Below are 25,202 nucleotides of genomic sequence, written 5' to 3' on the forward strand. Positions count from 1 at the left end.
GATCTGGTACTTGTACATAAGGAATAAAATGGTTCCCTATATATAATTATATATTAAATGATATAATAAATATGTATAGATGGCGGTACAATGAGAATTTGTTAAAACCCTTTAATTGCTACAATCCTTGTAGCACATTTGTGCTATAGTATGTAAGGTGTTGCAGTGAAAAATCGTACAGTCCCTCGTTGGGCCAATGAATCTTTGAGAAGGGAGGTATTTGTGGCAAAGTGCTTTGGCACTCAAACCAGTAAAAGTAGGACTACAGATGTTTGATTTAGCAATCCAGTTATTTTATCAATAATAAAAGCATGTGTAAACTCAAAATTACAAATGAAAGGGCAAGTTATTTATTAATAAACAAATTTACAATTTAAGATCCCACTCTTGCAAAGACTTAAACGTGTGTAACTTTTTGCACATGAGTAGTAGGCATGGGTCTGATCTAAAACCTATTGAAGTCAATGGGAGTCTCTTCACTTACTTGCTTTAGATCAGGCTTCACATGTGTAACTATTGGCAGGATTGAGGGCTACAGAAGGTTTGAAAATAGTTTTTTCTTCAAGTTTGTTTTTGTTCAAGTTTGTGGGTTTCTTTGTCTTCCCTGCGATGAGTGACTACATGACAGACATTATACCTGCTGGTCAGAGCAGAAGACAGGGTAGAATGCCCAGATTCTATTTCTGGCTCTAAACTGTCTCATTGTATTGTCTATTTTGGGACAATTCATGTTAGCTTTGTGCTTCAGTTTGTCTATTTGAATTTTTATAAAGTGTTATGAGATCCTGGGATGAAAGGTTCTATTGATATACAAAAGTTTATTTGTATTAAATAACAACAGAGAGTGGCAATGGAAACTTATATTTGCATACATGTCTTGGAGATTAAGGAATCATGTTTGACTTTAACAATCTTCAGTAATTCTCCCCCAAATTAACAAAAGTCCCAAAAGATTCAAGTGTCAACTTGTTCCACAAAAGTAAGAAGTAGCATCTGATTCTAAACCGATTAATTCCTTTGTGAGACTTCTGAATGATGCTTTTCTGAATTATGTGAAATGTGTTATTTCTACTTCCATCCTATTTATCCGCTAGATTAATGACATGTGCCGGAGTTATAGGTTCCAGCTGTCTGTAATGCTTTTTAGCAAATTCTCTGGCCAGTTGAGACTATAACTTTTCAGATCCTATTTTATTCACTGCAACTTCCTTCAACAGATCACTATCACTGGCATTTTTTTGCTTTTGCACATCTGAATATCTTGAGATGGAATTGGCTATTGGATTGTTTCTCCTGTGTGTTTTGCATGAAACATAGAAACACATCTTGAACACATGGAATACAGTATATGACAGTTAAGGATTGAGTGGTGGATCAGCATTTTTAGGCTGAATCATTTCAGACTGAATCATTTCACAGAGTATTGGAAGGATACAAGACAGTTGTTTTGGTAGCTGTCAGAACTGCACTGATCACCAGGTTTATGTCTGTCCATTTACCATTAAGAAATATTTGTGGTGGATTTTTAATTTGTTAATGTTTAATAGATGCAGAATTACTGTGCTTTTCAAAATGCTGTGTTACTGAATTCTTTTTTTCCTGTCATTCTGGATGGTTTAGCACATTTTGTCTTATGTCATTACAATAGAAAGGATGCCATATACTCTTCACCTGAAGCAACAGTAAGTGCTTGAATTCGTTTCTCACCCTTTGGCTGGTATCCGTTATAAGCCAGTCATGTGGCTCAAAAAAGGTTCTAGTAAGGCCTCTCAAATATTGGATAATTTGTCTTCTACTTCCCCCTTTTTCCCCAATCATTGGTTGTAATTTTCTGTCTGTAACAGTCCCAGGTTGACATTTTTCTTTTTTGTTGCTGTAGCTTTAGTTATTCCTAGTATTTTGCAATGACAATAGGAGAATCTAAGAGTCTCTAATAAGAAGTATTTTCATAGATCTGTGTATTTTTGCATTTCAAGACTTAAGCAGGAGATTGAGAAAAAGCAAAAGAACTTGGAATCCTCAGAAGGGTTTGTAGCTGTGTGACCTGAGGCCACTCGACTAGCAATTTTCCAGTCTGAAAGAAGCCATAAAACATTAAATTGTAACCTATGAAACAGAACTAAAGAATGGGGAAAGTTATTGTAGCATGTTGAAATCAGTGTGAGTACTCTTTAAATTTGCAGGTATGTGTAATCTTTATTTTTTAATTCAAACATTTTTTCTTTTTTTTATAGACTATTTTTACCTGATGATTTCAGAGTTTATACTTACAGCAAAGGGGGATCTGTTTATTCTGATTTTCCACGTATTAGGGTAAGATTTAATTACTTTTGCTTCTTAGCTTTTTCAGAACAGAGTTGCTTGCTGGTAGAAATACTTTCTGGGGATTTTACATTTTTAAGTATCAGAATATCTTTCCCTATCTTTACTTACTTATTGTTGACATTCTACTAATCCTGTCATGAGATTCTTCAAGGAAACATTCTCCAGTGAAAATTAACAATAAGATTAATTATTTCAAGTTTCTTTTGGTTTGCTAATTAACAACTCTTTCAAGAAAGCAACTAGTTAGACCCAAATTTGCTTACAGTAGTTCACTTGTAAGAATGGACACTGAAAGAGCAAACATATCATTTTTGCTTAAACTCAAAGGGGATGGCCAGGACAGGAAAATTGTGAATTTTGTACATCCTGGACATCACTTTAAATAATGTTTAATTTAGATCCTCCATCACAAAATGTCCCCCATAGATTCCCTACTCCAGGATTTAGCTGAGGCTGCTGTTTCCTTAGAGCAGATGCTACCTTCTGAAAAGTAATGTTCCCTAAGCTTTTCTCCTAATGTAACCCATTGCCTAACTCTATTTGGATTTCTTCATACAAGCTAATGTGCTTTTTCTGAAGACAATAGGAGTTGAGGAAGTGCAGCATCTTTCAGGATGGGGCCCTTAATTTCTCCCCTAAGACTGCTTTATTGTGGTCTCCAGGGCAGATCTGTGAAAGGATCCCAAGAGATAGAAAAGTGGGTCACTAGTTACTCTCCCACTGGGTCATCTCCACCTAGTTGCACACCCTTTCTTTAATTTTTGAAGTGTTTAATCTTTTTCCTTTCTCTTCAAGACTCTTTTGTTTACTGGATTGGCCTCTCTCCAAAGCTTCTTATTCTCCTTCCCTTTCTGTTCTTTCATTACTGCTCTTTTCCTGGCTTTTCTCCTTGCCTCGTGATTTCATCCTCTTTCCTCTGTTTTCTCTTTTAATCACTATCCATTTCCTCTGCCTCACCCAGGGAAAAGGTTGCCTCAGATGCACGTGGTAACCCCCTTTTAACTTAATGTAGGTAGTGTATGATGTTTGGCTGTTCCTTCTGCAAAGTATAAGAGAACTGTGAAGAGTTCCAACAGTCATAGGGCCTTTGCTATGAATACCACTTAGGAATTAGTGCTCAGCTTTTGTCTGAGGGCAGGAAAAGAGAGCCAAGCATTGCTTAGCAGTACAGCAGACATAGGTTGTACTGTACATATGTTGTAGGAGAATCTCAGAGTAAGGGCAAGCCAGGCTTGACCCTTTGTAGCAACCCTGCCTTTGTGATGGCATTGATCTTGAGAAACCAACTTTCCAAATTTGGAAGTCTACCTGGGAGCATAGAGCTTAGTATCTCTAAGGAATTATCTTGAAACTATCACTGCCTTCTCCCTTCTAGGCCATTTTATATCTCTCTGATACAAGTATGTACATGTCAAAGTGGGGGCGAGGATGCGATCATAAGGGCATATCTAGTCTTTACCACCACAGAAACAGTATCTCTGTGCATTGGTATTGGCATTTGTGGAAGAGATCAGGTGTGTGGACATTAGGGGGCTGCACAGGACATGGCTGGGTCCTCTGTCACTGAACTCTTCTACATGTGAGCCCCCTATGCATCAGTGTTGAAAGGTGGCGAGGAGGCAAGAGTGAGTATGAACATGCTGGGGAGTGGTCTGGGGAGTCTGCAGCACAGATCTTCCCAACTCTTCTCCTGTCCTACAGTGAAAACATGTAAAGGCCTTGCATAGACTACTTTATCCATTAGGATGAAGTATCCTGTGCAGAACAGCTGTGGAACCACTCTGCAGCCTTGGGGAAACGTTCCTCTTATACTCCCTCACTCATCTCTCCAGCTCCCTGCCTAGTTACTGTGGCAGGCATTGACCTCAAGTTTTGAGCCATAATACTGAGATGTGTTTCACCTCAACATTTCTATTTTGAGATGCCTTCAAGTTCCATGTAAATGTCAGTGGAAGCTCCAAAATGTATGGAAAAGTGGAGATGACCTGGTTGGAGAACTATACTTACTGATAAGTAAGCTATTCATTTTCCTTTGATTTAAAAAAAAAAAAAAAATGTAGGATGATTGCTACTACCAAGGATATGTTGCAGGTTTCCCCAGTTCACTCGTGACACTCAGCACCTGCTCTGGGCTCAGGTAAAGAAATTATATTTTATTACAATAGTAATTAATTATAATACCACCTCTAGTAAAATTCAATATCCCAGATACTACTGTGTAGTAACAGTTGGAAAACACGGACTTTTTAATGATGCCCACTGTACTGAATGTCTAACATACAACGGTCTCAAGCTGATGTCAGATTAATTGAGATCATTTTATAACTTTATGTAACCTGCACACAATTGCTTTTCAGAGGGCTATTGCAGTTTGAGAATGCCAGCTATGGAATTGAACCCTTGGATTCTTCACCTGGGTTTGAGCACATCATTTATCAGATAAAGAATGAAAACACAGAGAGTCCACTTTTTGCAAACAATTTCACTGATATAGGGAGAGAAAATGTGACAGGAAAGGTGTCTTACAAGCTGCATACAGATATTGAAGTGAGTGCTGCTTTTTATCTTAATAGTAGAGATTATGTTATCTGTATGCAAAAATACTTCATTAAGTAATTTTGTCTAACCTGAAATCTAGGGCACAGGAAATTCACTATGATGGTCTTGAATCTGGATTTAATTAATATGTCCATGATATGCAGAAACTGAGCAACTCATCTGTGTTATGAATAAAAATATACCATGGCATTTGGGAGCCATGTCTTTGGTAGAAAACAATGATATTAGGAATAAGTTACTCTTAAAGAAATATGATCCATTGCCTGAACATGATGCTCTGTGTCACCATTGTACCTACAGACACAATGTTACCAATGCTATCCTATATTCAGGGGAATATTTCTATCTCAGCAGGGGAAAGCGTTAACCACACATGCACAGCTAATACCTCATGTGTTTGAATGAGGATAACTCCTGTAAATCTTCCCCATGGAGTCTTACTGTCAGCATTTAAACTGCAGGTCTAATTTCTATTTGCAAATGTAGACAGTCCTTCCTCATTTTTGGCTCCCTACTTCTACTTTAGCCATTCCTTCTTGATGCCCTTCCACCATGGCCTGATTAGAAGAAGGATTTTCAACTCTGGCTTTCTAGAGAGGAAAATCCCTCTCCTAGGACTTCATGTGTAGATCCTGTTTGCTGGGCCAAAGAAGGTATTGAGGACCATAGAGACAACAGACAAGATGTTGCTGGTGCCAGTGTCTGAGGGTGGAGACTGACTGGAGGGACATTTAACTATCTCACCAGAGAACTGTTGGCCTTTCAAAGGACAAAAATAAGACCCAAGTGGCATAGGAGGCATGAAGTTCTCCAGAGTTGTTTGGGACTTAAAGCCTGCATCCCCCAGAAGCTTCCATTGGACAAGGGGAGACCAATTCATAGGGTGGAGTGGGAGGGAAATATTTTTTGACTGAGACTAAAATTTCACATTGGAATGTTCGATTTGTCACTTTTAAGGAATCTGGATAGTGATGGCATTTGGCCGGTTTGGATAGCTATGCATTTTCCTTCTATGGCTCAAGGTTTTGCTAATAGTGAAGAATGAGTGTCATTATCAAAGGGTTCTCAGCTGTGTAGTCAGTTTTCTTGTTTTCTATTCATCTCTAGTTTCTTAATGTTGTGGTTCAGAAATTAAGACCAAATTATCCTGAAGATTTTAGAATCTTTTGTTGTTGTTTGTATTATCAAATCATTTAGTCTTACAAATAAAGTACTATAGGTTTATAAACTTATGATTGTTTTCAGAACTATGTAAGTCTTTTCATGAAAGAATGATGGTGTTTTTGAGCAGCACAGCTATGCATAGGTATAAATCTAATGTTTAATAATGTACCTCATATTCACAGTGTTAATAAGGGATACAAAAGGTGAAATACTGAAGTAATTACTAAATGTTGAAGGGTTTTTTTTCAGTCAATGTCAGATGTCGCTAAAACTCCCAGATATCTGGAAATGTATGTCATTCTGGACAAGGCTTTGGTAAGTCTGTATCAGTCAAATTTGCTTTATTTCATATATTTCCATTAGTTTTTAAAATGTCATAAAAATGTATTATTTTAAGACTGCACTTCTAAAGGTGTGGAGTGTATTAATCAATTATCATACATCTATAGTATATGTATATAATAGCTATTTTGTCCAAGGATCAATGCATATTTTATTTATGGAATTGGAAGGAAACTGAAAATTAAAATATTTAGACACATTTAAATGCTTAGCCTTTGAGGCTCATGTCAACATTCTACTGCTTCATCTGGGAAATGACATGTTCGAAGAAATGTTGTACTGTAATGATTTTTAGCGGTTACTTAAAGAATTGTGTTATTTTCCAGTACAACTATATGGGTTCAGACAAGGATGTTATAACACAGAAAATAGTCCAGCTTCTTGGCTTTGTCAACAGTGTAAGTTACTACCTTTTTTGTTTCATATTAAAATGAAATTTGGATGTTTTACTTTGATGTTATTAAAGGTCAAAGATTTTCTAGATTTTCTCTTGGGAATTGTTTAGTCTTGATTTCAACTCTTGGCGCTCAGATTTTTGGCTCATGACAGGCAGGAGAAATTCATAACAATTAGAGAAAAAAACATTTAATTGCTTCACCTCAAGCTTGTGATTGTATTTCTTTGATGCCTTGTCTAGACTCGGTAAAAAGATGGCTTTTTTTTTTAAACTCGTTGCCTAAGACAGATATGTTACCTAACATGTTTAAATTCAGTGCTTTTTAAAAACAGATTATTTCACCTAGAGTGGGCAGGTTTAACATCTTTCACAATGTCAGCTGATCATAATCAATCCTAGATTCCATCCACCAACTCTGATGCTTTCAGCCATCTGACAATGTAGGAACTCTGCAGCATATCATCCCTTGTTTTTGACCGTTTGTCTCACTCAGAAAAGTGAAAATTTGTCTCTGTCTGTCTACATGGGGAAGTTATACCAGTGTAACCCCCCCATGTGGACACTCTTATTCTGGTGTAAGAGTTCCTTTTTCTAGTTTAGTTTACAAGCAGTTTAAGCTAATCTGAAAAAAGCCATTCTTATTCCAGGATATGAGTGTCCACACAGGGGTATTACACTGTTAACTGTAGAAGTATAATTATAGCGCTATAACTGGAAAAATTTCCCGTGTAGGCAAGCCACAATTGATTTATTCCTCTCTTAGCATTTGTTTTGATTCTTGATTCTTTTGTTTTTGCTTTCTAATTTGTATTTTACTTTTTTAGAATTGTTTGTCTAGCTTTCTTATCTTTTTTCTGTTTGCCATAAATAATTTTGATTCTAGGTTTCTACTTTTCTCCAGAGATACAAACAATAGCATCCCCACTCTGTTGCAGAGCCCTGATATTTCTAAACCTGTTGACACCGGCAAGGGTTTCTCCTTAGTGCTTCCAACTTTCTCTTCCTTATGTCTCATGAAGGAGGAGGAGCTTTGAACAGATTGTTGTATTGCTGCATCTCTAGGCTCATTAAACAGTTGCCAATCAGAAAGGACTTTTTTTTCTGTCAAAAAATGTCTATTCTCATTCAGCCCATTGTACTTAAACATTTTTAAAATGAAAAAAAATTGTTTCTCTCAGAACTTAGTGTTGTGGGCATGCCCAGGGTCAGGGCTTATAGCCCTTCCTCTTAAAACCACTGTGTTTGGTCTGCTGTTTTGTTTGCATTTTTCTCTGCCCAGGCCCCTTTTAGTTTTACAGATATTGGAGAGAAGTACCCCAGCAGCCAAATGCTGTTGTGTGATATCCATTTTTGCTAAGTTGGGCCTTTAGGTTATTGTTTATAACATTAAAATACTTCTGTGCATAAAACATATTTGAATATCTGTTTCTTCTGTTGTATTTTCAGATGTTTATCCCCCTAAATATGACAATTGTGCTGTCTTCCTTGGAGTTTTGGACAGATGATAATAAAATTCATACAACAGGGGAAGTCGATGAGATATTGCGAAGATTTTTACAATGGAAGAAATCTTACCTTGTTTTACGGCCACATGACATGGCATTTTTATTTGTGTAAGAAGAACATTTCTCTATTATTAAAAAGGCACACTGGAAATCTTTTAGACTGTCCTAGCATGGACCATCACGGTTCCACATGACCAACAAACATCTCTTGTAAAAATAAAAGGACAGACACTATGAATTATTATAAATATAATTATAGATATACTGTGTTTACAAAATATTTTCAAACTTCTCAGAGTGTTTATTTTGTAAACAGAAAGTAAAAGTTAAACTATAACAATCAATATTTTAAACACTGCTACCAAGAACATAGTTATGTTCAAGAGTCTGTTTTTGTGTTTCAGTTACAGGGACCACCCTAATTATGTAGGGGCAACATTTGCAGGAAGGATGTGTCTCAGAAATTATGCTGGGGGAGTGGCTCTGGTATAGTATTATTAGATCTACATTACCAGCGAACATTGTAACACTAGCTTCAGAAGGGGCAGTGGTGCTCAGCATTTGTGACAAACAGAACATTTGTATTTATGTATGCCTGAAATATGCATTTGAATGCTAGACTTGGCTAGAAAAATTTGGCCTAAAGTGCATAAGTATATCTTGGTGTAGGAGTTTGAATTTTAGGGCTTTACTTGCTCTATTGTCTCTTCTTAGCCCTGTAAAGTAATTTAGAGCTTTACTTGCAAGGTGCTGAGTACTCTGGCACTGATCCATGAAAGCACTTAAGCATACTTAAGTATACATCTGTAAGCATGCATCTGTAAGCATGCGAGTAGTCCCATTCATTTGGGACTGTTCATGAATTAAGGTTAAATATTTTGCTACATCAAGGCTAGAATTTAGCATCTTGCAGGATTGAATCTTAAGAATAGTTACCATTTGGTATACAGTATTCATTTCTTTTACATATGGCATGTCAAGTTTTGGACTGTTTTTCACATCCTGGAGATCCTCCTTGCTTTCATTCAAGTTTTTCAGCATGTAAGTCAGCGTGCACTTTGGCCTTGTATTGAAGACAACCATCCTGAGGTACTTTACATAAAAGTACAGAAAATGGTATAAAATACGACATGACTACATTGGGCAGGAAACAAAGATTTAGAATTTTATCATTGTTTTTGTTTCCTCAACTGAGTTACTTTGATAACAGTTTTAATTTCTTTCTCTTACTTAGTATCAAAGGGAGGTAACACTGGAGACATTTTCAGTCATCATTGCACAGCTGCTGGGGCTTAGTCTGGGAATAGAATATGATGATTCTAGGGACTGTCAGTGTTCTGGATCCATCTGTATTATGAACACCAAAGCAGTGTAAGATTTTTTTGTTTATATGCCTCACATAACATTGCATTATTATTATTATTTAGAACTTTTCCTGTGGTATATAAATTCTATCATTAGAAATGACCATAGATTAGGATTTAAATGGCTGTGTGAGGTGCTGAGTGCCTCCTGTGAAGTGTGAGCACCTTTAAATTAGCCTGATGTCAATGGAAGTTTAGGATGCTAGTTCTGTATGCCACAAATTAACTAATTTATAAAGAACAGATCTGAAAATAATCTTTCACATCTGTATGCAAATATATGTCATTCATGTTTGTATTGCAAGGTTCATAGTAGGCTTTGATTTTTGTTACATTTTCCTTGTATTAATGAGAGGAGAATGGAACAGAATTCCCTGTTGGTTTATTCAGATTTTTTGTAATTTTTGGTTTAATTTGTTTTCTGTTTGTGTGATGCTCCATGGAAAGGGTTAATTTTCAAAGTCTTGCCATGACCATTACAGTTACTGACAGTCATGTGCTTAAAATCCTTTAGACCTTTGAAAGTGTGGTGGGAAGAGTCTAAAATCTGTTAGAGCAAAATCTGCTCCTAACAATAAGAGAGCAACCTAAGTGAAATCTGTGGGGTTGCATCAATGTAATAATGCAAAATTTGGCCCATGGCATTTACCGGCATTACTTTGCTCTTGTCCCAGGATAGTGCTTTTAATTTTTTTGATAAAACATACAGGATTATATGACTAAGCCTCAAATTGTATTTTCAATAACATTTTACCAGATAACATTATTTACATACAGTCAATTCAGATCAAATCAAGTCAAGCTAAAAATGAGGTATATGGTAGAGCCCCAGGAACCTTCTGAAAGTGTTCACAAACCAAAAAATTAACCAGTGGCTCAGAGGATTGCCAATAGATCATTTAATCCTGCTGTAAATCAGTCAAATCCAGCCAAGGGCCCTAATTCTGTAGAAACTGATGCATATGACTAACTCAGTGAGACTTTTCACACACTTAAGTATTTTCAGTATTGGAACCTAGGTCAGTTGTGACCAATAATCATTACTAGCTAGTGGCAATTAATTAATTTATGTGAAATGAGTTCATAGATTTTAAAAGGGATTATATTATACTCATCTGTTCTGGTGTTTTGCATAACACAGGCCATAGAACCTCACTTAGTAATTTTTTCATCGACTCAATAATTTCTGTTTGAGCTATAGCATATCTTTTCTAGTTTCTAATGGACAGATGTTCGTGACACAAAAACCATAATCAGAATCTAGCTCTACAATAAATTGTTCAACTTCAGTTTATTTTTCTCAGGTACAGGAAGATTTGATCTGTGTATTGGATAAAATGGCGCAGGATATTGTAACACTTTATAATGTATTGAATGTTTTATGTATACACGATGTAAAGGAAAATAAGGCCATTATAAATAATCCAGAAATGTGATTTTGTTAATCTTTCACATAAAGTTTTATTTTATAAGAAAATAAATTTCTAATAAAGGAATATTAAGATCTTTCTCAATAATAAAACAAAAGTATGATATTGCAATTACTATTTTCTGCCAATTTTTATTATTAAGACATTATTTGAATGCAGTTTTACAAAATGAACTGAAAGACCCTCAGCTGAATACTTTGGAAAGTAGAATTAATTATACTAAGTACTCCAAGATCTTTAAATATCTTAAGTTGATATAATTTTTCATTTATAATTTATTTTTTAGACGTTCCAGTGGGGCTAAAGCCTTTAGCAGCTGCAGCATTAGAGACTTCAAAAGTTTTATTAAACATAGGGGAGGAGACTGCCTTTCTAATAGACCCTACCTGAATCTGTCCTCCAAGAAGGATTCAGTCTGTGGCAACCATATTGTGGAAAGAGGAGAGCAGTGTGACTGTGGCCCAGCTCAGGTTAGTCCTAAACGCCAGAAATCCTAAGTAATATAAAATTCCACTGTTCTCAGTTTAGAAGAATGGTTCCTTGAGAGTCAGTACCCAACTGAAATTTGGGAAAATAATTGAAGATCTTACATACATTTATAAATAATTTCCATGTTGGTATTGACCTTGTTGTAGCTTTACAGTCATTTTTTTGGGAATCTTTCAAGTTTTTCTTAAGGAATGAGAATCTCGGACAGAAAGACTCTTTAGAGAAGGAAAAGTTTAGAATAGCTAATGATTCTATGGTTTATTTTTCAGGAATGTTCAAAAGGTAAATGCTGCACCAACAAATGTAGACTTCAACCAAGAGCAACGTGTGTTGCTGGTTTATGTTGCCATAACTGTAAGGTAAGGTGTATAGTCAGGATTATCAGAAGTTTAACACAGTTTCTAAATTTTGGATAAACACTGATCACTCCTTAGTTAAAGGTGAAAACTAGCTTTCCATTTGTGTGCACCCATACCCACACTTTCTGAAAGCTGTCCTTCCTACTTGACATTTTCAGGAGTGGTCTTTGGCCAAAGAGAGCATTTTAATAAACGTTTTTAATTTGAATCAGAACACTTTTCTGATACGGATGTTAGCGGGAAAATATTATTTTGAAAATTCTTCTATTTATTTTTAGTAAAAAAAAAATGTCTTGGCCTAGAAACTTTCTGGTGAAGTTTAGCAACTTTGTCAAAGCTCAGAAAATCCACAGGTTTGGTAGAATTTAAGTGCCACAGTGGGCTCCACTGGAGCTCCTGAGTACTGCATGGGCTGGCCTCATGATATGCTATAAACCAGTCAGAGCCAGGATTACAACACAAGTCTTCTAAATCAGTCTCCTGCATGAATCACTCCATAATCCTGCATTCTTTGAAAATGTGAAGTGCTATGTGAATGTTTTTACAACTTAAAGCTTAAGTGAACTGTGCTGCATAAGGGAGAACAAAAATCTACCTTTATCTTAGTTATACAGCTTTCTGCATTGGTGCTAGGCTCTGCAAAAAACCCCATAATTGATGACAATCTCTGCCCCATAAAGTTTACAAACTAAATAGATAACACAGACAAAGATTGGGAGAGGGAAGCATTATTATCACCATGTTACAACTGTGGAAACAAAGCACAGAAAGATTAAGTAACTTGCCCAGGATCGCATACTCTGCTTGTGGTAGAGATGATAATTGAACCTATCTCTCCTGAATTCCAGTGCCTTAATTATAGTCTGTCCTTCTACTCAGTTCCCTTACTTCACCCACATAAGGTTTCCCCTTAGCACTAGGGTTTGATTATCTCTTCCTTTCTTTGACGTTCAGATTGGTATATGTCTCACCTCTGCTCCTTCTAGTAGGACAAGTTCCCCAGGCAGGGTCAACAGGACTACTCACGTGTAAAATTAAGCATGTGCATAATTTTGCAGGATTAGGGCTTTAAAATGAAATATTTCTGAGATTAAGGATCATACCTTTACATTTCATCCAAAAGCTGACACCACTAACAGTATGATATCTCCTAGCAGCATGGTGGGACATTTTTTCTGTACTGCCTTAGGGCAAGAGTGCCACTAAATCACCAGGACCACTCTGACAGAGAATTTGGGGGTCTGTCAATTTGTTTCGTGGCAAGGTGAAAATGATTTAAAAGACTGACTGAGAGTGACTGAAAAGGTGACTGAGAGTCATACACATAGTTCATAAGAACTTCACAAAGAATTCCCACATTCAGCACAGTGGGTGACAACCACATTAAGCTGCACATATGTGGTGGTCTTATTTTCTTATTCACTGTAAGTATCTTTCCTTGTACTTTGTATAAATGCAGTTATTTAAACATTATAGACCATAATCTGTGTATACCATGCACAGTCAATTTATTCCTACTTTTTTCTAGTTTAAGGCAAAGAATGAAAAATGTAGACCCATGGCTGATAGTCAATGTGATCTCAGTGAGTACTGCAATGGGTCATCTGCACTCTGTCCAGCTGATCTTTATGTCCAGAATGGGCACAGATGCGAACACAATACTGGCTATTGTTACAAAGGACATTGCCAGTCTGCTGATATAGAGTGTGAGAGGATCTATGGAAAAGGTAATGGGGACAATTATGTTCTTCTTTGTTCTAAAATTCAGTTCCACTAAATGCTATAATAATAATAATAATAAATAGTTATATAGTCCCTTCATCAATAGATTCAAAATGCTTTACAGCAGTGAGCAAGCATCTTTTTTCCTTTTTATTGATGGAGGGAAAATGAGGCACAGAGTGGCAAAATTACTGGTCTAAAGTAACCCAGTGATATTGAACATTTATACAAAGGCATGGAACTTATCCAGGAGTTCAGATTTTATAGAAATAAAGTAAAAATGAAGTTGGGATTGTAAATTAAAATTCATTTGTCAGATGTGTCTGCTCTTTTGTTAACTAAATAGCAGAATAGAAAAACAATTCTGGACAGATCTCACTGTTTTCTGTGGAGTAGATTTATTTAAATCATTATTCAAATCAGATATTAGGCAATCTTGATTTAAATAATCAAATTTAATCTTGTTTTGCATTTGTATTTTTTCATTATTTTCCTAGAGAAGGGTTGCTTCTCACTGATTGGTAACCATTACAACATGTTGAATTGCAACTAAATATAGCCTTTACACTGAAGTTTGGTACTACCTGTTGCTAACCAGGAGGATACGCTATATCTATACTTTTATTTAAGCAGTTATGAAGCTTAATATACATTTATTCAGATTCTTCTTTTTTGCTTTTTTGTTGTTACAAAATATTGAATGATTCATTTCATTTTTTAAATAAATGGTGATTTTTTTTATTTCTGATTTGTATCAAGCTCTATTTGGATGAAAATCGGAATTTGATTAAAACTGCACAAAATCAACATTTACAATTTTTTAAAATTAGTTAAATAAATTATCCTAAATGTACTGGATACATAAGAACATTTGTCAAAACATGTTTTAAATGCAAAACTAACTGATTTATTAAACAAAGAAAATATTTTAGTGAATTGAACTGATTTGTTTCCGGTCACCATTTCCTTTGGGATTTTAGAACTAGTAGATCTTATCCTCTCACACCTAGTTTTTATTCTTAGTTTGAAAGAGGAGAACAAGCTTTCCTGCTTTTTCATCTCCCAATTGGTTTCTCAACTTTGAATGAACTAGTTATTGAACTGAACTAGTTGAATAAACTCAAATGAATAAATTATTCTCTTTGCACTTGAAGAAGAGGCTACTGCTGTCAAAAGCTGGTTTAATACTTCAACAAAATCTTTTTTCCAGGTGCTTAGTCAGTGACTTCCACCAGTTGAGTGGTTTGACTTTCTTTAAAACTTCGGCAGCAAATGTATTGCTTGATGATATTTAATTTAATTATATATTAATTTATATTAATTTAAATGCTTAATTTAATTAAAATGATTAGCAGATGATAGCAATTGTAAAAAGATAGGTTGTTACAATTTCAAATTTAATTTTCAAGTAAGTTTATTTTTACAAAGAAAAATGTATTTAATTTAAATAAAAAATACAATTTGAACAAAATGAGAGCTGATTTTTTTTTTTTTAAATACAGATTTTTATTCTTCCTGGTTTTCTCTAATCCACATATAGCACCTAGGTACTGCAATGATAGGCACTTTTTAGAAGTGCTGATAGATTAATAAATGATTTTCTGTTTCTTTTAATTATACTCAATCTTATCTCAAAACTTTTACAGGTTCTAAAAATGCTCCTGTTGCATGTTATGAAGAAATCAATAGTCAAACGGATAGGTTTGGACACTGTGGGAATGAGCCGAAGAAAGGATTTAAAACCTGTAGTTGGATGTATGTTTTAAAGAAATGAAAATAACTTTACTGAAAAAGCGTATTTAATTTTTGCTTTCCTTTACGGTATGGTGCAAATGTTTACTGTCTGTTCAGTAGTAAGGTTGCTTTAATTTCTTCATAAAGTTTCCTTTTAGTCTTAGATGTTCTATATTCATTATCCTTAGCCATTCCCAAAGAATGTGCAGTTGTTGAGCATCTAGACTTTGAGCCTGCAGCATGGAATGCAAGTATTAACAGAAGCTGTGCTTGGACCCAAGTAAGGTCATGGACTAGGTGTAGTGCTCCACACTAGACAGAATAGGTCTCAGATGCCTCGCACACCTGCTTCCTCTTCCATCTGAAGAACACATGGTACATAAAGGTTTAACTGTGGGCAGTGGATGAACAGAACTGAAAAAACATGACTTTGAATGTAATCCTTAGCATGTCCATGAACCACATAGCTATGTATGCCTCTCTGTCACCTCATTTCCATTCGCAGGCGAGAGTAATCTGGTGGATGTGCATCAGTGCTCCCCTTATTTCAAAGATCAGAGTCTTCTGCCCTCCTGCTCATGATCTTTATCTTGATCTTATATGTTCAACACCCCACTCGTGTTCTGCAGTTTAATTTCTCTAATGTTTTGAGCAATCAGATGTCTCTTGTATAATTTTATTTTCCTCGGCTATTGAATTTTATAGGGATGTCAAATGTGGAAAGTTAGTTTGTACATATCCAAGTCGCATTCCATTCACTAAAGAAAAAGCTGCTATCATATATGCACAAGTGCGAGAGCATCTATGTATATCTTTAGATTATATGAAGCCACCCACAGAGAACGACCCTCTATTGGTTAAAGAAGGCACAAAGTGTGGGCCTGATAAGGTAAGGAAATATTTTATAAAGCATCTAAAATTTCAGTATGTGAATTTGTAAACTTGATTAAGTTTTTGAAATATTTACACATTGGCAACATAGTTCAAGGTTTTTCATTACTGATGTTTCATTCACTTACTCACTTAACACCAGAGGTAAATTTTCATTGGGGAGTGACTGTGTGAGATTATTGAAGACCTTTAGCATTAGTCATATGACTAAATCCCTGTGCCTTGCTTTAATTCACTATGGTTTTTTTAACCATGTTAGAGAATGATTTTATTATTACTTAGTCATCATTATTATTTGTATTGCAGTAGTGTAATCTGTCTTAAAAGGATTAGAGAGTAGCAAATGCTGTTTTTAAAAGAGTCTGGGGTGGATCCAGGAAATTACAGACCAGTAAACTTTACATCTGTATAAGGTAAATTGGCTGAAATTATAATTAAGAACAGAATAGTAAAATATCTGGAAGATCGTGAGAGGATAGACTAACACTGTTTCTGCAAAGGAAAATCATGTCTCACCAATCTGTTAGAATTCTTTGAATGTGTCAGTCAAGTAGTGGATAAAGGAGAACTAACTGATATAATTTATTTAGACTTTGAAAAGGTCTTTGACAAACTCCTCCCCAAGAGGCTACTAAAGAAAATAAATAGTTATGAGGTTTGAGACAAAGTGTTATTATGGATCAGAAGTTTGACTATGGCCAGGTCTACATTTGGAAGGCTTTGCTAGTATAGTTGTACTGGTATACTAAACTAGTAGAACGCTCCTAGTGTAGAAACTGCTTATACCAGCAAAAGTCTGCTTTTTCTGGCATAGCTTATTCCAACCCTCCCGAGCAAAATAGGCTTTAGTGGCAAAAGTAAACTGGCACAATTTTGCCAATAAAACTGCATCTACAGTAGGGGCTTTTGCTGGCACAGGTATGTAAGTCACAAATCACTCTCCTGAACAATAGAGCTATGCCAAAAAACATGTAGTGTAGATCTGGCCTAAGAGACAGGAACCAAAAAGCAGTTTTCATCATAGCAAAGGTTAACAGTGAGATGCCTCTTAGTTCTGTATTAGGTTCAGTGTTGTTTAATATATTTATTAATGATATGGGTGAGCAGTGAAGTAATAAATTTGCATCTGACACGAAGTGATTTAGGGTAGTCAGGACCAGAGAAGACTGAGAAGAACTTCAGAAAGACATAACCAAGCTATGTGAGTGGGCAACATGATGGCAAATAAAGTTCAGTGTTGGCAAATGCAAAATAAATCATATTGGCAGGGGAAATTTGTACTTCTGATACTTTGCTGGGTTCTAAATTAACTGTATCAGCTCAGGAAGGGACCTTGGCATCATTGTGGACAACTAATTGAAGACTTCTGCTTAATGTGCGGCTGCAGTCAAAAAAATAAACAAGATGTTAGGATGTATAAAGAACAGGATGGAAAATATTATAAAGCCATTATATGGACTGATGGTACACCTTTATTTAGAATATTATGTGAAGTACTAGTCACCCTATCTCAAAAAGGATATTACAGAATTAGAGGGATTTCAGAGAGGGATGACGAGAGTAATTAGAGACAAGAAAAATCTCTCATATGAAGAGAGATTGAAAAGATTAGAATTGTTTACTTTAAAAAGGAAATTAATAAGGGGACACGATAAAAGAATAGAAAATATTGAATGGTCTAGAGAAGGTAGAAATTGCCCACAGTCCAGAACAAGGAGTGGTGCAGAGCTATGCCCAGGGGAATCTCAGAATCCGAATACTTCAAGCTCACCGAGTGCACATGGGAGCTGCCTGCTACTGTACTCCTTTATGGGGTGCAGCATATTCTTGCCCTGTGCACTGGTCTCTCCACAGATCAGTGCAGAGGTGATATGAGGCCATGGTCCTGCTTTCTCTCCATTTTGGGGTGGATTGTACCCCTGTGTTGCAAGGAAGAGGCGGTCCCTGAACTCTGACTCCCTCCCCCAACCTGGCATTGCAGGCAACTGCAGTTGTGGGTGGCCCATACTTGAGCTGCACAACAGAACAAGAAAAGCTCCTTGCTTTCTTTCCTCACACGTCTCATGTACCCCTTTAAGGGCAAGGCAAAAAGTGGCTGTTAGCAATGGACTCAGCAGCCAATAGGATATAAACTACATCAGAGAGGGGGGAAAGAACACCAGTTACAGAAGTAAGTATGTGTAGTTCTCAGCTTGGGAAAACATATATATTGACCATTCAAAATGCTTTTGCCTTGTTTTTAAAAATATAAACACGTATTTGTAGATGTGGTTATTAACAGTATCTTTTCTTTCATTGCAGTTTTTCCTGAGCATCCCTTCCTAATCTGCAACTCCTATAGAATGCAGGCAGCAACAGTGAAATTGTCTTCACTTTGCATTGCCAGTTACCTTTTGGCAAGCATTAGAGTATTTCCATAAAGCTGTAATATTTATGGCCCTTCAATCCTAAGCTTGTTTTCGGAGCATGCAGCCAGTATACTGAGTGCTAAGATTGTCAGACTCATTTGAATTGGAATTTTATGCTGTTGGTTTGTTTGTTTGTTTAGGTTTGTATAAACCACACATGCCATTTTTATGCAGTGCTAGGATATGATTGTAATCCACAAGTAAAATGCAATGGACATGGAGTAAGTAACAATAATCTTATTTTGGTGTTACTGCTTCTATTAATATTGTTCAGGAAGAAGGTGTCTACTTTATAAAATTCCATTTTGAAGTGTCTGTGGATTGGATGAAAAAACCCTTTTGAGCTGACACTTGGGGGTCCAAAGTCATTATGCCACTGCCAGTTATTTAGGGGAATAATTAAATAAAATAATTTACACCATTTTTCTGTCTTAAAACCAGCAACAAAATTAGAATGTGAGAAAGAGATTGTTATGAACAAATAACTATGAAATGATGAATTGCTTGGGCAGATCAGGGAAAAAAATCAAATAAGGATCAAGATCTGTATGTTTAAACAGGAGGGAGCTGCACATGACCAAATTAGAGTAAATTTATAAAAATTTTAACATGGCCGCAGACAGTGGGTGGAACCATGCTGGTGTAGTGGATTGAGGACAGGAGGGAAAATTAGGAAGTCCTTGAGTTCTAATTTCAGTTTTGCCATTAACTTGCTGTTGACCTTGGGCAAGTCACTCCACGTCTCTGGTGCAAGGAACAATTCAAAATAAAGTACAGCATACTTGCCTCAGAGGGAGTTTGTGCTTTATACTTATACAGCTTTTTGAGGGGGTTAGATGTTATGTCTTATTGTCAGCTCATTATCTGGTGTATTTTCAGAAGTGTCAGACTATCCAGTAATATTTGGGGCCTCACCCTATCTCACTAAAGTCAATGCAAAACCCACATTGACATCAGTTGGAGCAGGATTGGTCCTTGGTCTAGCTAGAACAGGGAGATTGTCAAGAAAAGTGTTATCTTAGAGCACTGGTTTTCAACTTGGGGTCTGGGGACCCTTGGGGAGCCGCAGACTAAGGATACATCCACACTGATGGCGGCAAAGTCACCGCTGTCAGATTGACGTATCTGGATTGATTGAGAGATCAGTGAAGACCCGCTCAGTTGATCCAAAAGTCGACGCTATTAATCCACCCCCTCAAGTGGCATAGCGCTGCGTCGATGGGAATGTGGTTCCCGTCGGTGCAGTGCAGTGAAGATGATGTGCAGAAGAGAAGCACAGCAGTTGACGGGAGTTACACAAGCTCTCTGCGTAGTTTGCATAACTCCTGTCGACTGCTGCCGAATTGCCCAAGCCTGAGATCGCCCAAGCTTGGTGTAGACCAAGCCTAAGATTTCCAAAGGGGTCTGTGGCTCCATTTGAAATTTTGTAGGGGTCCGCAAATGAAAAAATGTTGAAAACCATTGTCTTATGAGGTACCTAACAGTACTCCTCATCTCTGAGGAAAACTGAGTAATTTTGCTATATTCCCCTGTGTTTTCAGGTATGCAACAATAAGAAACATTGTCATTGTGATCCTGGTTGGAAACCTCCAGATTGCAAAACCAAAGGCTCTCCAGTGGGGGGAAGTATTGACAGTGGGCTTCGATTTTTGGACTCTGGTTAGTAATACAAGCAAATCTGGTAAAGCAAATGAGTCTCACTGACTTGAATTTAGAGACTCTTCTCTAACTGAAAAATAGTGGTGATCCGATACTCTAGTAGTGGGCATCTTAGATAAGCATATCGTAATAATATCCAGAAAATCACACCACTTAGTGATAGGGTAGCTAAGAGGAAAACTTGTAAACTGAAAATTCTATATTTTTCTGAAAAGAGAACATTTTTAATACAGGAAGTGAGGAATTTGGTTTATTGTTTTGTGCTGTGTGGTTACTGAGTTAGAGTGTCCAAATAGGTTGTTAGTTTTTTTTATAAATACAAATAAATAAATACTACTACTAGACTTCATTTGATTAATTACATAGCATCAGATTCTGGTCTCAGTTAATAATAAGAATAGTGTCTGTGTCAAGAAAATGCTAAAGTATTGTATTATCTTATAAACAGACATGCAGCCTCTGTTGACAGATAGATGGTGCACTGGGCTAATACATCAGGCTTTGAACCACATCTAAACAAACTACCAGTTTCTCTAATTCAAGACATTTGAGGAGGAGACTACATGGAAAAGCTTTCATAATCCCTGCCTGCACTCTTCACTTTAGTTAGCACTATCAGTTTCTCTTTTTCTTCATTGTTAAAATTGGTTCCTAAGTATTTAAAATACAAATATTCACTTAGTTTTGAAAAGTTAATTTAAGAAAAACAATCCATGACTTTAACTTCAAAACTGTTATGTCTAAGGAAAGTAAGAAGAAATACATCGGGGAATACAATCATGTAGAATTAAAACTTGCAGCAAAAACTGAACCAGTTTGTGCCTCAAAAGCTGGGTAAAAAAATTTCAATGTTTGTAAGGAAGGCCTGCAATATCCAACTTTACTGGGTTATCTCCCATTTTACAGATTTTCTTTGATTTTTTTTTTTTTTTTTTTTTTTTTGTTAACCATTGTCAACGGGCTCAACCCTGTACAATGTACATGAATAAAGATAATCTCTACATCAGAGAGCTTTCAGTCTAGGAGGAGAAACTGGTGCTGCTGTGATTCCAAAACTTTTACCAAAAATGATTATTGAATTCTACCCAAACCACAACATTATTATAATGACAGTATTTTTCTAAACCCTATATTCGCAAATAGGGAGTCAAAATTTCACAAGCTCCAATGTCAAAGGTGACCTGCAAAAGTAAAAAAATAAAAAAAAATAAATAAAAAGGGGTGGTGGGTGGGGGGTTGTGCCTTTTATTCTACTTTATGATGTATAAAGAAGGCATGGAATTGTATGTTTGTGTATGGTGGGTCTTTGTTTTGGTTTTTTCCTTTCAATTCATTATGCCAAAAAATCAGATTTTGCCTGCCTTGTTTTTCCTAGAACTCTATTGATGACCAAATAACTAGTAAACTTGACATCACCGATGCCAGGGAAGTGAAATATGACTAACTGATTAGAAGTGATTTTATTCAAACTATTTAAAACTTTACTTCAAACACCGAACAAACGTTTTTGTTAGTGATTCAACATCCTCCTGAGCTCCTAAATCCATTGCTCCAGGTCTTCCAAGTGAAACTCCAGCAAACACAAGGGAGAGGGACAGAAGACTTTATATTCCTGATAAATCATGATTAAACAAAAAAAAGCAAGGGAAACATATTTCAGGCCTTTTGAAAGATGAGCTACTTTCTTGAGTTGGGAATTAGGTCATGTGTCCCTTTTGGGAGAGCAGTATTGCAATCTCTAGTCAGTTGATCCACCGCAGAACCCTTTTAATAGGGTAGTAACTGCATATTAATCTTCTGACAGCAAGAATGTGCCTATGCAATGTCATGAACAAGAAAGGAAGATGACTGAAATTCCTCTGCACATCCACACTTGTGCACCTTACTTTGATGGAGTTTGCAATCAGGCTTACAGTGGATGACTGAAACTAAGGGATGATTGAGTCTGTCAACTTTCAGTAAATTCAGTCCTGAATGCTAGGTCCTGAAGATGGTTGTGTGTGGTCCAATAATTTTACTGCTTTAAATGTTTATGCCATAGACTGGAAGTGCAGAGGAAATATACTCAGAGAATTTAATTCCAGTAAGTAACCCTCATTTATTATTAAGCCATGACTATAAATGAGATTCAGGAAATGAGTAAACTTGTACACAAAGTTATTGCAAATTTCATTTTTTAATCAAATAAAAATATTTCATTTTAGAAAGGATTATATGCTTTTATAATCTCAAACAACCCTCTCTTTTCTCTTAAGACAACCACAGACTGCTGGGAGTTGAGCAGTTTGGACTTGTAAAATCTGTTGTGTTTTTCCTTTCTAGATATGGTTTTAGAAAGAGCTTCTCAAGACACTTTGAAGAATTGGGTGCTGCTCAGTTTCTGTCTTTTTCTGCCTGTCCTTGTTGGTTCTATCATCATGATTGTAAAATGGAATGAATTGAGTAGATTCTGCTCAAAGGAGGACTCACAAGCTGATGAGTAAATAATTTTGTTCACCTAATGAACTAATTCCAAGCCTTCATTTACAGGTCTGGGACCCCTCCCTAGGCAATGGTGGAAGTGATGAGTTCATGAGCAAGATCATATGAATAGATGGTTGAGTGGACAGTCAATGGGGTGCATTGGGAACTGTATACTTTTAAACTGCTGAGATGGTTTCATGAGCATACATAAATGGAGCTAGGCAGTAATGGACATACTATGTTAAAATATGCTGTTGCAGTAGAAAGGACAGTAACAGATAAAATTGATTTCAGAAAGTCAGACTTGTAGCTGTGAAAAGGAGTTAAAAGAAAATTGGTTTGAATTCAGTAATACCTGGGAAAATCATAATAGAAAAGGGAAAAATTCAATATTTAAGATACAACTGTGGCTACAAATCCTAGTGAAAACTAAAAAAGCTTGAAAGGCAAGCCTAAGTGGAAATGTGAAGAGCAGTGAGAGAGACAAACTAAGGGTATTTAGATTGTATGAAGAAAGAGAGAGATCTGCAAATTAGTTTTAGAAAGATGGAGCCAAACTGTGAATCAGAATCTACTATAATGAGCCCTTATGTCTGTGCCCCGTCTCCAGTCCCATGTAAATAGGCTTGGAAGGATTAGATTTTCATTGGTGTCGGTAGATGTCAGTTTCACTATACACACAATTTTACAACAACAAATTTCCATCCATAATAATCACAATTTGCAGATAGTCAAAGTAAGGAAAATGATGACTGAGAACTTATTAGAGTTTGATATAAGGGTATTTGCGTTGGATATTTTGACCTGTGATGTTGACAATTCATTTTAACAGTCATAAACCTTTAATTTTTTGAATCTCAATGTCTACTGTCATTAAATAATTATTGTCTGACCCACCATAACTTTCCACAGTTTGAAAATGTAAATGAATACCGATTGAAAAAATGCTTAATGTTGCACAACTGTGTAAATTTTTATCGATAAAAATGAACATTGATATTATCCATCAGAGTTATAAACAAATAACAGTTAATTTCTGCCAAGGCTACATGTAAATTGCGGGCACAGGGATTTGCACCAATGGACCCTGATGCAGGACAAGGACCATAATAAATACTTTTCTACAGAAATGGCACTTCAAACATTTTTCTGTCCTGCAGGAAAATGTTATATTTTACAGGAACTCTGTATTCTTCAATAGAATTCACCTTTAATAGCAAGAAATTCTCTTCTGAATTGCTGGAATTTTAAAGGTTGAGATCTTGAATACACATTAGTTTTGAGACTATGCGAAAAGTTTAATTCATTTTAAATAAACTTCTCTCTCATTTAAAAAAATCTAAATCTAGATCAGAAGACTTGAGCCTGTCGGACAATCACAGGTAAGTTTCAAATACGTAATGCGTGTGCGCACACATGCTCACTTTACCATTTATATTTTATTTATTATTTGTATTAAATTAGTGCTGCAAGGCCCCAATCAGGATCAGGTCCTATTGTGTTAGGCACTGTTCAGTAAAGAGGATAAAGACAGACTGTTAAAGCAGATCAGAAGTTCTGTAGTTTCAATACATATAGGATTAATTTTCAAAATGTTATCTACTCATTATACAGTAGGATTACAGCCATCTACCAAGATAGGCAACAACTGCTGACTACAATGGTACCCCTGGCTAACTAATTTTGTGCATGAAACAATCCACTGCTGCTCTAAACTGATAAAAAAGCCGCCCAGAGTCTTCATCATTCTACATCATTTGCAAATTTAAAGTATCTGGTGCCTGAACTTTTGTATAGATTCCTTAAATCATGGGTATGCAGCAAAATTATGGTCATTGGGTTTTTCTAAACATCTGTTGTGTAATATCCATAATTATATTTATATTGGTGAAAAATATAAACCCCATAATACTATGTTATAGTTGCATAGTTTTTCCAAAATAACCAGTTGCATGCAAGTCCATTTTGTTAAAGCTAATGTTGCTTCTAGTGCCAAACTATACACATTAAGAAACGCATAAACATAACCAACAAATATAAATCCCCTTTGAAGAGTCTGGTCTGGTGGTTCTGTTGAATGAATTGTTGCTGTGTGCAGTGATACCTCTGTTTCCTTCCCCTCCCTTTTCTTTCACAGTATAGAGCTAACAGCAACAGCCAGCAAGACTGAAGACTGAAATGGACCAGGCAATACACAGAAGCTAGGCAGAGAAGGCGGAGACTAGCTTATAGCTGCTCTGATGTGTTTTATAAACCGTTGTGCTTCTGGTGAATAAAATGTAGCTTGTCCATAAAGTGCAGCGTGGTTAGTGCCTTCGGCTAGCTCCAGGAGAGCTCTCCTCCCCACAGGCGCTGCACACAGGATGGAGAGAATCTGACAGATTTCATAAC

The 25,202-nt window shown here is 36.2% G+C and overlaps 1 protein-coding gene across 1 annotated transcript; it reads left to right on the top strand.

Moving 5' to 3' along the window:
- Positions 1-79: 79 nt before the first annotated feature.
- On the top strand, positions 80-25,099 carry LOC137151282 (disintegrin and metalloproteinase domain-containing protein 32-like). Its single transcript, XM_067545656.1, has 20 exons — positions 80-85; positions 1,621-1,682; positions 2,235-2,313; positions 4,386-4,462; positions 4,683-4,872; positions 6,298-6,363; positions 6,717-6,788; positions 8,234-8,400; positions 8,697-8,778; positions 9,527-9,663; positions 11,373-11,556; positions 11,845-11,934; positions 13,463-13,661; positions 15,303-15,411; positions 16,096-16,279; positions 18,830-18,910; positions 20,231-20,348; positions 22,671-22,827; positions 24,161-24,193; positions 24,949-25,099. The coding sequence occupies exons 1-20, from the start codon at positions 80-82 to the stop codon at positions 24,986-24,988; spliced, it is 2,133 nt and encodes a 710-aa protein (XP_067401757.1). The 3' UTR covers positions 24,989-25,099.
- The last annotated feature ends 103 nt before the right edge of the window (positions 25,100-25,202 follow it).

This window comes from Emydura macquarii, unplaced genomic scaffold, assembly GCF_026122565.2.
Source record: "Emydura macquarii macquarii isolate MOO-44397 ecotype Brisbane River unplaced genomic scaffold, CSIRO-AGI_Emac_v2 contig_201, whole genome shotgun sequence".
Lineage (NCBI taxonomy): Eukaryota > Metazoa > Chordata > Testudines > Chelidae > Emydura > Emydura macquarii.